Genomic DNA, 12,745 nt, shown 5'->3' with positions numbered 1-12,745 from the left:
GTGCTGAGTCATAGTCTGTGCCAGAACCCAGGAGAGTTTCTGCATAGATTTGATTTGAGAACATGAAGTAATAGCTAAGAAATCAGTTCAGACATTTTTTTCCATCTAGTCAATCTTCTCTGTTAATATCATTCTTCGTTCTGCAAATTTTTCATACGGTGCCAAGTAATTTTCCTCATTGGTTTGTTTATTCCTTACTTCATTGCATGCATGTCTAAAAGTTCAAGATGGTATAGAAGTATTACCTTTTCCAATCTTATTTTCACAACAACCCTTTAAAATTAAAAACTCAAACTGGCGTCACCCAAATTCCCAGAGGTATAAGAGGAGGGGAAGGCAAAACAGCCTTTCAAGATTGTTACTACAGCCTATATTCGAGTCCAGGAGAGTTCCAGTCATTCTTGGAAGTGTTTCCTTAGCTGGTCTACCTCAAAGGGCTGACAATCAGGTACCTTCCAAGGGAGCATTTCTGTGTAAAAAAGGGCTCCCAATCTAGTGAAAGAGAGAGTGAGACAGAGAGAGAGAGTGAGACACAGAGAGAGAGGGAGGGAGGGAGGGGGAGAGTGAGAGAGCGAGAGAGAGAGAGAAAGAGATACTACTATCATCTTATATGTATATTACACATCCATCATGTCTGATATAATCAAAGAAAATATTGTTACATATATTACAACTGTCTTTTAAAATATTCATATTTATCTTCTTTTAAACACAAATGCTGGTTTTATTTCTTTCATTAACTGTATGAATTATAGACTTTCCCACCAATCTGCCTGAATATGAAACAGTTAAGTAAATTATACTGTTATTTGAATTTCAGCACATTTTCATGGAATAGTTAGGCAATCTTGATGAGTACATGATATCACTTACGGGTGTTCAAATCTTGCTGATTTTGTTTCAAATTATTCTTTTGTATTATCTTTAGGGTCTCATGATTCATTTAGCTTCTATATTGATGAGGCCTCTCCAGTGGGACCTGAGCAGCCAGAAACTGTCCAGAATTTTGTCTCTGTGTTTGGAACTGTGGCTAAAAAGCTGATGAGGAAATGGCTTGCAACACAGACAATGAATTTTACAAGCCAACTTGGAGCAGGGATACGGTATTTCGACCTTCGGATCTCCACAAAGCCCAGAGACCCTGATAATGAACTCTACTTCGCTCATGGTTTATTCAGTGCCAAAGTCAATGAGGGCCTGGAGGAGATCAGTGCCTTTCTCATTGACCATCATAAAGAAGTGGTCTTGTTGGACTTCAACCACTTCTACGGAATGCAGAAATGCCACCATGAAAAACTGGTTCAAATGCTCAAAGACACATTTGGGAGTAAAATGTGCCCAGCCATCTTTGCCCATGAAGTCTCTCTCCAATACCTGTGGGAGAAGGATTATCAAGTTTTGGTGTTTTATCACAGTCCAGTGGCTTTAGAGGTCCCATTTCTATGGCCAGGACAGATGATGCCAGCTCCGGGGGCAAACACCACCGATCCAGAAAAATTGATCCAGTTTCTCCAGGCATCAATCACTGAGCGCAGGAAGAAGGGCTCTTTTTTTATATCTCAGGTGGTCCTGACTCCAAAGGCTAGCACGGTAGTCAAGGGGGTCACCAGTGGTCTTAGAGAAACAATCACGGAAAGGTAAGTACCTGCCCAAATACTGATATATTCTCAGATTGATGGCAATTTGTCTCTTTACTTCTGTAAACTTCTATTAGTAAAGGCATGACAACTATTATTAATAAATGCTAAAAATATTCACACAGAAATCCTGCACTCATCTTAACAAAAGAACCATACTCAAGTGCCTTCCAACTCTGAATCCTTTAACAATGGGTAGAAGAAGAAACACTTTGCCAAGTTTCTCTCATTTCCATGTTATATCTCAAAGGAAGTATTGTGACAATGCCAGAGGTGGTATTCTGGAGAACCGGTAGTGGAAATTTTGAGTATTTCAGAGAACCGGCAAATACCACCTCTGACTGGCCCCATCCCCATCTATTCTCTGCCTCCCGAGTCCCAGCTGATCGGGAGGAAATGGGGATTTTGCAGTAACCTTCCCCTGGAGTAGGGAGGGAATGGAGATTTTACAGTATCCTTCCCCTGCCACGCCCACCAAGCCACGCCCACAGAACCGGTAGTAAAAATATTTGAATCCCACCATTGACTATGTAAGCTGCCACCAACCGAAAGTTGGCCTCACATGAGTATGATGCTATTGGGGGGGGGGGAGTTGAACCAGCTAATTAATGGCTCAACGTAGGTTCCAAAGGAAACTTTGCAAAGAGACTTTGCACATTTCATCTGGAAATGTGTGGAGAATTGGTTTCCATTGGTGAGAATTCTCACCTTCTGTCTCCCTTAATTTCCTCCTTCTTTCCTATTCTCTAAATTTGTTCTAAGGATGCCTTTAATGGTTCCACTAAATAGTTGGCTCTCCCTTCTTTTTCCTTGCCAGAAAAATAAATTTTGGAAAGGAAAGATGAGAGAAGGATGCTCTATCTTTAGCCAAGTTCCATAATCCTTCAGTGTAAATAAGAGAAAGGAAGAGATTGGGCAACCATGGTCTGAAATGATTCAGGGTTTCCTGCCTGAGCAGGGGGTTGGACTAGAAGACCTCCAATATCCCCTTCCAACTCTGTTGTTCTGTTCTGTTCTGAATTGGATATTGCATAATTAACAACATCCATGTTTGCGTATTCCCAGACCACACTGAATGTGTATGAATATTATATATGTTTGCCATTGCAACCTGCCAGAATATTAAGTATGGACCATTGCATTTAAATTTTCTGTCATCTGTATAGTTAGACAATATCAAGTTTTAATAAACTGAGTAAAATATAAATATGAAGAGGGTGTTCAAAGTTGTGATTAGTGTTGTATTGGAAGTAACTGGGTCGAAAATTTGTTTCTCAGACACTTACGAAGACTCCACTTTATGGAGGAGTATTAGGTGGGCCAATTGCGATAGAAGCAGAGATCATATTGTCTCAGCCATGGATTCTTTGTACATGAGGAAAAATGGAGAAAACTTTGCATACTTTAGAATAGTGAAGATATTAAGATTTCTGTTAGCGTGCTGGTCCATAAGAGAGAAATATAGCTTTCAAAATTCCTTGAGAACAATGGTACTTATGCTCATTTTAATACAGCTTGGTGGGCTGGCAGGAGGGGAGAGGGGAACCAGGCTGCATGCATGGCAGACTGGTGGGCTGACACGCATGTGCAGCTCAACTTGCATGAGTGGCAGGCCAGCACACATGTGTATGCACACATAGCTCAACTTACGCAAGTTGAGCTGTGCGCACATGTGCACTGGCCCACCACTTGCATGTCCCACTTGTGAAGAGGCCACAGCCCGGTAGTGGTTCAAGGCAGTGGTGGGTTGCCCCTGGTTCGGACCGGTTCGCAAGAACTGGTAGTAAAACTGGCGGGAGGCTCCGCCCACCAACCTGGATGTCATCATAGGTGATCTGCGCATGCACAGAAGCACGTGCGTGAGCAAAGCAAGAGCACACGCACGCTCCCGATGTGAACAGGTAGTAAAGGTAAGTAAAACCCCTAGTTCATGGCTTGGGGATTGGGGACCCCTGTTTTAATATAGACAGGATGGCTCTGGCATTTTGTGATGCAAGATAGGATGTCTTTCCTCAGTCATTCTGCATATGGAAGATGTGAACAATGGTTGTACATGAATCATCAGAGAACCTTTGATCTGTTCAGTTGTAACTGTATGTCCCTTCAGTGATATCAAGTATCTGCCTTCTTAGTACATGTGTGTTTACCAAAAACAATTAATAATATTGCTCAGTCCTTATTACCATAGGTACTCTAGTTTTTACACTTATTTTTTGAAATGACACTAGGTTTTTGTGGAATTTAGACCAGTTCATTAAGAGGAATGGTGTTCTGCCCCAGCTCCGGATTCCTGAGGATATTGACACACACCAACGGTCCTTATCAAATTTATTAAGTAGCAAGAATAAACCAAAGTCCGGCAAAGGTTGGCAACCAGCCAGAAAACAAGATACGATAAGACTTTTCCAAAAATGCTCTGATGATAATTACAAATTGTTTCCAGCAAGAAACTTACTAACAGCGTGTGACTTAAATAGGCTAAGGGAGTGGCCAATTATCCTCAAGCCTTACTCTCGAGGAGACCTTCTCCTTCTGAGCAGCCACTCCTGCCTTTTGGCAGCCCTGCGTGCTCCAGCATTGAGAAGAGGCTCCTCCACTTCGCTCTCTCCACTTGAAGGAGCCTCTGGAGGTTCTGAAGGCCCTGGCTGAGTCTCTGCTTCTGGCACCAAATCCTCTTCAGCCTCCTCGCTGTCCGATGCGAGCGCCGGCTGTGCCGGCTGCTGGCGCAACACCATACCAGCCTCTTCGTCGTCGGAATCAGCCACGATCTGCGCAGGCCGCTGGTGGGCCACAACAAATGGTGTGTGACAGCAGAGCTGTATGAGGAACTGTGAACTTCATAACTATTGCTCAACCTAGCACATAATACTAAACCAGGATTTTTTTATTCATGCTTTGTCAATCAAGCCATAATGGTCAGATCAGTGGTGGGATTCAAATAATTTAACAACTGGTTCTCTTCCCTAATGACCGGCTGGGTGGGCGTGGCCATGGTGGGCATGGCCAGGGGGTGTGACAGGCAGCATTTGGCTTCCTGCACCTCCCTGGGAGCAAAAATGAGCCACGGGGGGATGCGCCACCCCCACCCCATTTTGAGCCTAGTAGGCCTTCCTGCACTTACCTGGGAGCCAAAATGGGGCGCGTGGGGACTCCTGTAAGGGGCGGGGAGGGGAGGGGAGGAGAGGGGCCAACCAGAATTTTAACTACCGGTTCGCTCAAATCAGCCCAAACTGGCTGAATCTCACCACTGGGTCAGATTATAAGAGTTAATATAGGAGTTAATATAAGAGTTCACAATCTTTAATTATATGTGGCTTAGAATTATATTTAACATTATATTCACAGGTAAACTAACACATTCTCATTCTTAAAGCACAGCCGCTGTGCTTAAAGTCACATAGACTTCAATGGGTCTGTTCTTTGGGAGGATGTGGAAATCTTGCCTAATATTCCTCACTGACAGAAAAATTTACCTGGAAACTAAAGTTCGCTGGAAATCTTAGTAATAAAACAAACTGATCAACTGTCCAATAGTGAACCATTTTCTTTGATTAAATAATAGTCTACTGAAGTTGCCATTATGCAAGTGAAGGAAGGCAGATTGCTTGTGTATCTTTTTTTAAATTCCTTCTGTTCAACTGTGTCCTCAATTCTCAGAGATTGCCTGGACAAGTCCCTGCAGTTTTCTTGGCAAGTTCTTCTGAAGTGATTTTCCATTGCTTCCTTCCTAACTGCTGAGAGAAGACGACTAGCTGAAGGTCATCCAGATGGCTTTGTGCCTAAGACAGGACTAGGTCTCCTGGTTCCAGCCAAATGCCTTAAATAACCATTACACCTAACAGGCTCTTGCCTGTATATCTACTACATCTCATAAATTAAAATTGTTTCTAAAACTAGGGGAAAAAAGTTTGCCCCCCACCCCACCCCCCAGGCAATCTTGAAATATGAAATCTCCATCTGATTAATAGAGGACTTCCCTAGAAACCTTCTTTTGAATGAAATTTAGAATTGGATAGTTCTGCGGGACAAGATTCAGTGCAATTTTAGACTGATTTGGACCTGATTCTGGTCGCTACTTTCTAGCTTCTTCCTCTTAAGCCTTCAGATATGAAATAATAATAATAATAATAATAATAATAATAATAATAATAATAATAATAATAATAGGATGGAGGAAGAAAGTCACTATTTTAGAGCATTTACTTTTTATGCATATTTATTTATAAAAATTTTATTCCACCTTTATTATTTACATGTAACTCATTTACATATAAATAATAAATATAAATATAAGTATCTTATTTATACGTAATACATAACAGCGGACATACATAATGTTCCTCCTATTTTCCTAACCCATAACAATAGCCCTGCGAGATGAATTGGGCTGAGAAAGAGTGACTGGCTGGATTTCATGCCTTAAAATGGGTCTAGAATTCCCAGTCTCCCGGTTTCGAGGCCAGCACCTTAACCACTAGACCAAACTGCCTCTCTTTCTTTCCTTGCTGTTTTTGTTTAGTGCTTCAGCTTATTGAAAAACACACCTTTTCTGATGTGACAGCTGCTGCCATACTTACAAATGTTGTAAAATGTAATATACCGCATGTAAGTGGTATGTCCTCCCCATTTTAAAAGGACACTCTTATTAGGTGGCTCAGTGGCTAAGACTTGTCAATCAGAAAGGTCGGCAGTTCGGCGGTTCGAATCCTAGTACAGGTCTCCTGCGTGAGCAAGGGGTTGGACTAGATGACCTCCAAAGTCCCTTCAAACTCTATGTGCAAATCTATGCAGATTTAACAATTGCATTAAGATTGCATTGTATTGCTTCGTACCTCTCATATTCCATTGCTTACGTCTATTCAATTTTGTGCTTTTTTTGGATAGAGACAAGTTACTGTTTTTATTTTCACGTTGTTGATACGTTTTTATGTACACACACACGCAATTACTAGGAATAGCCATACAGTTAAGTAAGTAAGTAAATAAATAAATAAATACAATAACTGGAGATACTTGCAGGTAAATGTCGGCTGATGGCGCCCAGGATGAGGGCGTTCTCTGTGGGCGCGCCGACCCTCTGGAATGGTTTACCCACTGGGCTCCGCACAGCCTCCGATCTCCGCTCCTTCCGTAGGGACCTGAAGATGTGGCTCTTTAAACAAATCGCCTGATCTGCTGGGAGTTTTTTAGTTTTTAGTTTTTCTAAGGGTTTTAATTGGAGTATTTTAATTAACTAAAATTAATTTATTATTTTATTGTGCGATGCTTTTTATTTTTGTGAGCTGCCCCGAGTCCTTCGGGAGAAGGGTGGCATATAAATTTGATTAAAATAAATAAATAAAATAAAATAAAATAAAATAAAATAAAATAAATAAATAAATAAATAAATAAATAAATAAATAAATAAATAAATAAATAAATAAATAAATAGGCACAGGAGGACAGCCTTAATGCAGGAAATCATTAATTACCTCAGACATATTAAAAATACACCCATTTCTTTAAGTGGGCAATTGTTCTAATAGGGACTGTATTTGTCTTGAGTCGTTTTCATTGTCCATAAATGCATTAATATTGCATTAATTTGAATTAGGTAATAATTCTTCTGTTCTTCTGGAGGGCAGAAATACAGGCAGCCAGCCTTAACATCTTTACAGATAGCTTTTTCCAGAATCAGGCAGCGTAAGCCCGTAACAAAGCCTTGTGTGATGATGTTGTGTGTTGACGCACAAGCACAATCCCACCTGCCAGAACTCTGTTTCTCTAATGCAGATGGAATTAGGAGGGTACAGTTCACTTTTTCTCGCTGGAAGAAAAATGGATGTGCTCTTCCCCCACTTCACCCCTTTGAGTACCATGGCAAAAGTACAATGCAGGAACCTCACTGTAATCAAGATAAAATGAAGTGAATTTTCAGCGTCCTCCTCTATAATACAGCTCAATGGCCAATACACTGTATCTCTCCCGGGCCAGTAATGTTCACTTCAGGTTTCTGTTATTGGTACCACTCCAAGGGTGGGTTCTATTTTTTTTTACTACCGGTTCTGTGGGCGTGGCTTATTTTGTGGGCGTGGTTTGATGGTCATGTGACAATTCTTTAGGATTTAGCAGAGGTACTGGTCTACCAGGCTTTTAACTGCTTGAAGAACTGTACCGGTCTACCCATTTGTTTTTGAAGGCACCAGTCTACTCATTTGTTTTTTGGAGGCACCGGTCTACCAGGCACTGGTCTACTCATTTGTTTTTGGAGGCACCAGTTTACTCATTTGGTTTTTGGAGGCACCAGTCTACTCATTTGTTTTTGGAGGCACTGGTCTACCACCAAACTGCCTTTTAACACTGATCAGCTGTAGGGCGGCCCTTTGAAGCCCCATGGCAAGAGTTTAAACAGTTTTTTTCCTTCTAGCTGATCAGCTGGGGCTCAGGAGGCAGTGAATAGAGTGGGGGCGGGGTCAAATAAAAGGTAAGAATAACATGGTGGTGTGCAGCTCCCAAACAAAGAGAACCGGTTCAGTGACATCATATCGTCACTGCTACTGGCTCGGCCGAACCGGGCCGAACCAGGAGGAACCCACCACTGTACCACTCTCAAGGATCTCCTAATTTGATGGAAGAGTGATATCAAAATGTCAGTTGTCATGCACAAAATTCCAAATCCCCAAAGGTAACCTGATTTAACAGAGGTAGTCCTCGACTTATGACCACAACTGAGGCCAACTTTTCTGTCCCTAAGCAAGGCAGTTTTTTTTATTAAAAAGTTTTATCCAGTATTACAGCAATTTTTCCCATCCCTCCTCCTCCCCTCCCCTCCTCCCCCCTCTCCCTCCAACCCCCCTCCCCCCACCCCCCACCCCGGACTTCCCAGAGCAAATACAGGGTATAACATTTAACAAACATAAACTAAAATATGCTACCTTTCTGTAGGCTCCAAACTCCCTCTTGCTCTTTAACTCCCCTTTCAACTAACAAAACATAATTCAAAAAGAAAAAGTTGATTTCATTCATAGGCTATTTGAAACTTTTTAGTCCGATATTTGTTTTGAATATAGTCAATCCAACTTCTCCATTCTGATATATATCTTTCATTTGAATGGTCCTTCAGGTATGCCGAAATTTTTGCCATCTCTGCTAAATTCACTACTTTTAATGTCCATTCTTCAATAGTAGGTAAGTCTTCCTTCTTCCAATACTGCGCCACCAAAAGTCTGGCTGCTGTTATTAAATTTAAAATCAATTTAGTCTCTATGACCGTACAATCTGTGATTATACCTAACAAAAAGAACTGTGGAGAAAATTTTATCTTCTTTTTGAGAATGTTTTGAATAACCCACCATATTTTTATCCAAAATGCCTTAATTTTTTTACATGTCTACCATATATGATAATACGTGGCATCATCACATTCATATCTCCAACACTTAGGTTGCAAACTTGGATACATACAGGCTAGCTTTTTAGGATCTAGATGCCACCTATAAAACATTTTATAAAAAGTTCTCTCTTAAGTTTTGGGCTTGCGTAAACTTTACATTTCTAACCCATATTTTTTCCCACGTTTCCATCATTATTGGTTCTTTTTTTTTTTTTAATTTGATTTATATGCCGCCCTTCTCTGGAGACTCAGGGCGGCTTACAATGTGTTAAGCAATAGCCTTCATACTTTTGTATATTTATACAAAGTCAGCTTATTGCCCCCACAAACTGGGTCTTCAATTTACCTACCTTAGAAAGGATGGAAGGCTGAGTCAACCTTGAGCCTGGGGAGATTCGAACTAGCAGTAATTGCAGGCAGCTGAATGATAATAACAGGTTATTAGTCTGCTGCGCCACCAGGTTCTTCAATATTTTGTGCCCATTTTATCATACAATCCTTAACTAGCTCTGTTTCTGAATCTATTTCTACCAATGCATTATACAACCTTTTTATATGCATTTGACTTTGGTCTCTAATTTGTTTTACCAAATTCTCCTCATTTTGCGAGATACCAAGATTCTGATCTTCTCTCCATCTAGCTTGCAGCTGTCCATACTGAAACCATGTTTGAATTATCCTTTCTTCTCTTAATTGGTTCAAAGATTTTAGTTGTAGTATACCTCCTTCCTTATTAAGAAGCTCTTTATAAGTAATCACATCTTGTTTTTGCTCTACACTTATATTCTCTATCGCGTGTCTGGGTATTGCCCACATTGGTAACTTAACGTTTAATTTATACTGATACTTTTTCCAGACACGCAGTAAAGCATTTCTTAATATATGACTTTTAAAAGACTTTTAAAAGCAAGGCAGTTGTTAAGTGAGTCACACCCGATTTATGATCTTTTTTGCCATGGTTGTTAAGCGAATCACTGCAGTTGTTAAGTGAATCATGTGGTTGTTAAGCGAATTTGGCCTCCCCCCCCATTGACTTTGCTTGTCAGAAAGCAACTGAGAAGGCCACAGAAAGTGACCACATGACCCCTGGGTCAGTGCAACCATCATAAATACATGCCAAGTGCCTGAATTTTGATCATGTGACATAGGAATGTTGCAACAGTCGTAAATGTGTGAACTGGTTATGCAATTTTGAATGGTTACTAAATGAATGGTTATAAGTTGAGGACTACCTGTATTGTATACCTCACAATTGACAAAAAATGACTTGGGATTTGAGACAGATACCTGAACTTTTCCTTCCCTTTCTTAATTTCCATAACAAATATGGAGAAATCACAGTTTTAATCAGGGTTGAAATCCAGCAGGTTCTGACAGGTTCTTGAGAACTGGTAGCAGAAATTTTGAGCAGTACGGAGAACTGGCAAATACTACCTCTGGCTGGCCCCCGAGTGGGGTGGGAATGGAGATTTTGCAATATCCTTCCCTGCCATGCCCACAAAACCACGCCCACAAAGCCACAACATGCCCACAAAGCCATGCCCATAGAATCAGTAGTAAAAATAATTGGATTTCACCACTGATTTGGTAATGCAGTACTTTAAGGGGCTTTGCCACCCTTGAAACCTATCTCTCCAAACAGTGAACCCAGGATTCAAAAATAAGAATACCATTTTAAAAAAACAGGCCAAATCTCACAAACATATAGAATTTCATAAGACCTCAGTGTTCTTGTCCAATATCTTTGGAAAAATTAGCAAAAACATAAATATTTCAGGCAAAAAGCTCATTTTTACAATGATTGGTTGGAAGGATCTGATACATGGCAGATTTTCAATTCTTGAGCTAATTATGAATTGTATAGTGTTATATAAAAGCTCAGAATTAGTTCAAGAAATAATGTATTATTTATGGAGTAGGGCAAAAAAATAATAAGAAAGGCTTCTACTAATTATTTGAAATAAGCAAAGGCCTAAGAAAGGCTTCTGCTAATTGTTTGAAATGAATTAAATTTCATTAATGTGTACTCTGCCTTTCAGCTTACGAAGCCATCAAGGTGACCTATAAAAATTAATGCATAACATAAAACATAACAGTAAAATGAATGCAAAGTAAATCAGAATTAAAGTAAAGTGTACTTCAAATGCGACACCTAGAAAAATACAGCATGCTTAATCCTCCAAGGAAAGACTGAAGGCAAACGAGGTCCAGGCAGAAGAAGAACATCATGGCTTCAAAATCTAAGGGACTGGTTTGGACAAAACTCAGCAGCACTTTTTCGTGTGGCTGCTGATAAAAATAGGATCGCCAACATGATCGCCAACATCCGATGACAGATATGGCACAAGAAGAAAAAGAAGAACTTCAAATCATTCAACAGTTAAAAGTTGGCAAACGGGAAAGGAACGAAGGTTCTTTTTTTTTTCTTTTGCCATTTTTGTAATGATTGGAGAATGGTAGCCAAAGATGATTTTCTGGGCAAAGCATTTCATGGCTTGAAAGCCACCCAGAAGAAGACACTTTCCCATATACCAAATAGCCAAGCGTCTGGCTTCTAAATGCCTCTCCTACTGATCTGCATCATCAAAGAAGTTCACAATGGGAGACACATTATCTTACATAGTCAGGCCAAAACGACACTAACATTTTGAGTTGTGTCTGGTAAGTAGTTAGCCAGTAATGTTGCCAGGTGTCCACTATTTGAGCGGACAGTCCACTTTTTTCACATTATGTTCACTATTTTTTTTCACAAAATAGTGGACATTTTTTTGTTCAAAAGTTTTATGATGGAATTAAAATGTAATTTAATATTTTACATATTATTATAATATATTTGATGTTTTGAATTTTAAGTAAAGTTTCGAAGTGATTATTTTAATACGTGTTAAAATGTTTGTAAGAAAATATATAATTTAATTGTAATTTTTTTTATTTTTTTACTACTTAACCCTCCCCCCCCGCTTGTCCGCTATTTTTTGGAAGCAGACCTGGCAACCCTATTAGCCAGTACAAATGTTTCAGAGGCCTCCTATGATCCCTATACTTTAAATTGGTTAGTCAACTTCATTCAAGTGAAACTGGAGTCTTAAGACAAGGGCATTGTCGATGATCTTACCTAAAGATGGAATACTTGAGAATTGCCTATGTAAAAATCTTAATCTAAAGTGTTAGAAATTACTGTATTGAAACAATTTATTTATTTATTTATTTGTCAAACATGTACAAGGTAGTAAGTATAAGTACGAACATAAGCATGAAAAAAAGGAAGTAAATACTAGGGTTGCCAGGTCTGATTCCAAAAAATAGCGGACAAGCGGGGGGGGGGGGGTTAAGTAGTAAAAAAATAAAACAAAAATTACAATTAAATTATATATTTTCTTACAAACAATTTACAGTAGGCCGTCATATTTGTTCTGTCGGTTTCATTGTTGGTAATCCATGCAAAAGTAGCTTCCCAGTCTTTGGTGTATTTGCACACTCCTCTCTTTCGTTTTAAAGAATTTGAAATCTCGCCGCTGTCACTCTCATCACTCGACACCATTTTAGGTCAGTCGACACAAGCTACAATACATTTTAAAAATGTGAACTGTACATAATTTTATGATATATTTTTATTTTAATCTCATCATTAATTTTTTCGGAGAATCGAGTTCAATGGATATTTGATCTTGGTCTCATTCTAACTTATGAAAAAAAGACAAAACACAATTCTCCTATCCTTATTCTCTTAGACTGT

General features: G+C 39.6%; 1 protein-coding gene across 1 annotated transcript in view; it reads left to right on the top strand.

Annotated features, from left to right (window-relative positions):
* Nucleotides 1-12,745, top strand: part of PLCXD3 (phosphatidylinositol specific phospholipase C X domain containing 3) — a 105,930-nt gene that overhangs the window by 56,427 nt on the left and 36,758 nt on the right. The window contains exon 2 of the mRNA XM_034440805.3: nucleotides 929-1,637. Coding sequence (XP_034296696.1) covers nucleotides 929-1,637 — 709 coding nt within the window. The remainder of the gene's footprint in view (nucleotides 1-928; nucleotides 1,638-12,745) is intronic.

Source organism: Pantherophis guttatus, chromosome 2 (assembly GCF_059756535.1).
Source record: "Pantherophis guttatus breed Tessera chromosome 2, ASM5975653v1, whole genome shotgun sequence".
In the NCBI taxonomy this organism is placed as follows: domain Eukaryota; kingdom Metazoa; phylum Chordata; class Lepidosauria; order Squamata; family Colubridae; genus Pantherophis; species Pantherophis guttatus.
This window is presented reverse-complemented; position numbering and strand designations above follow the sequence as displayed.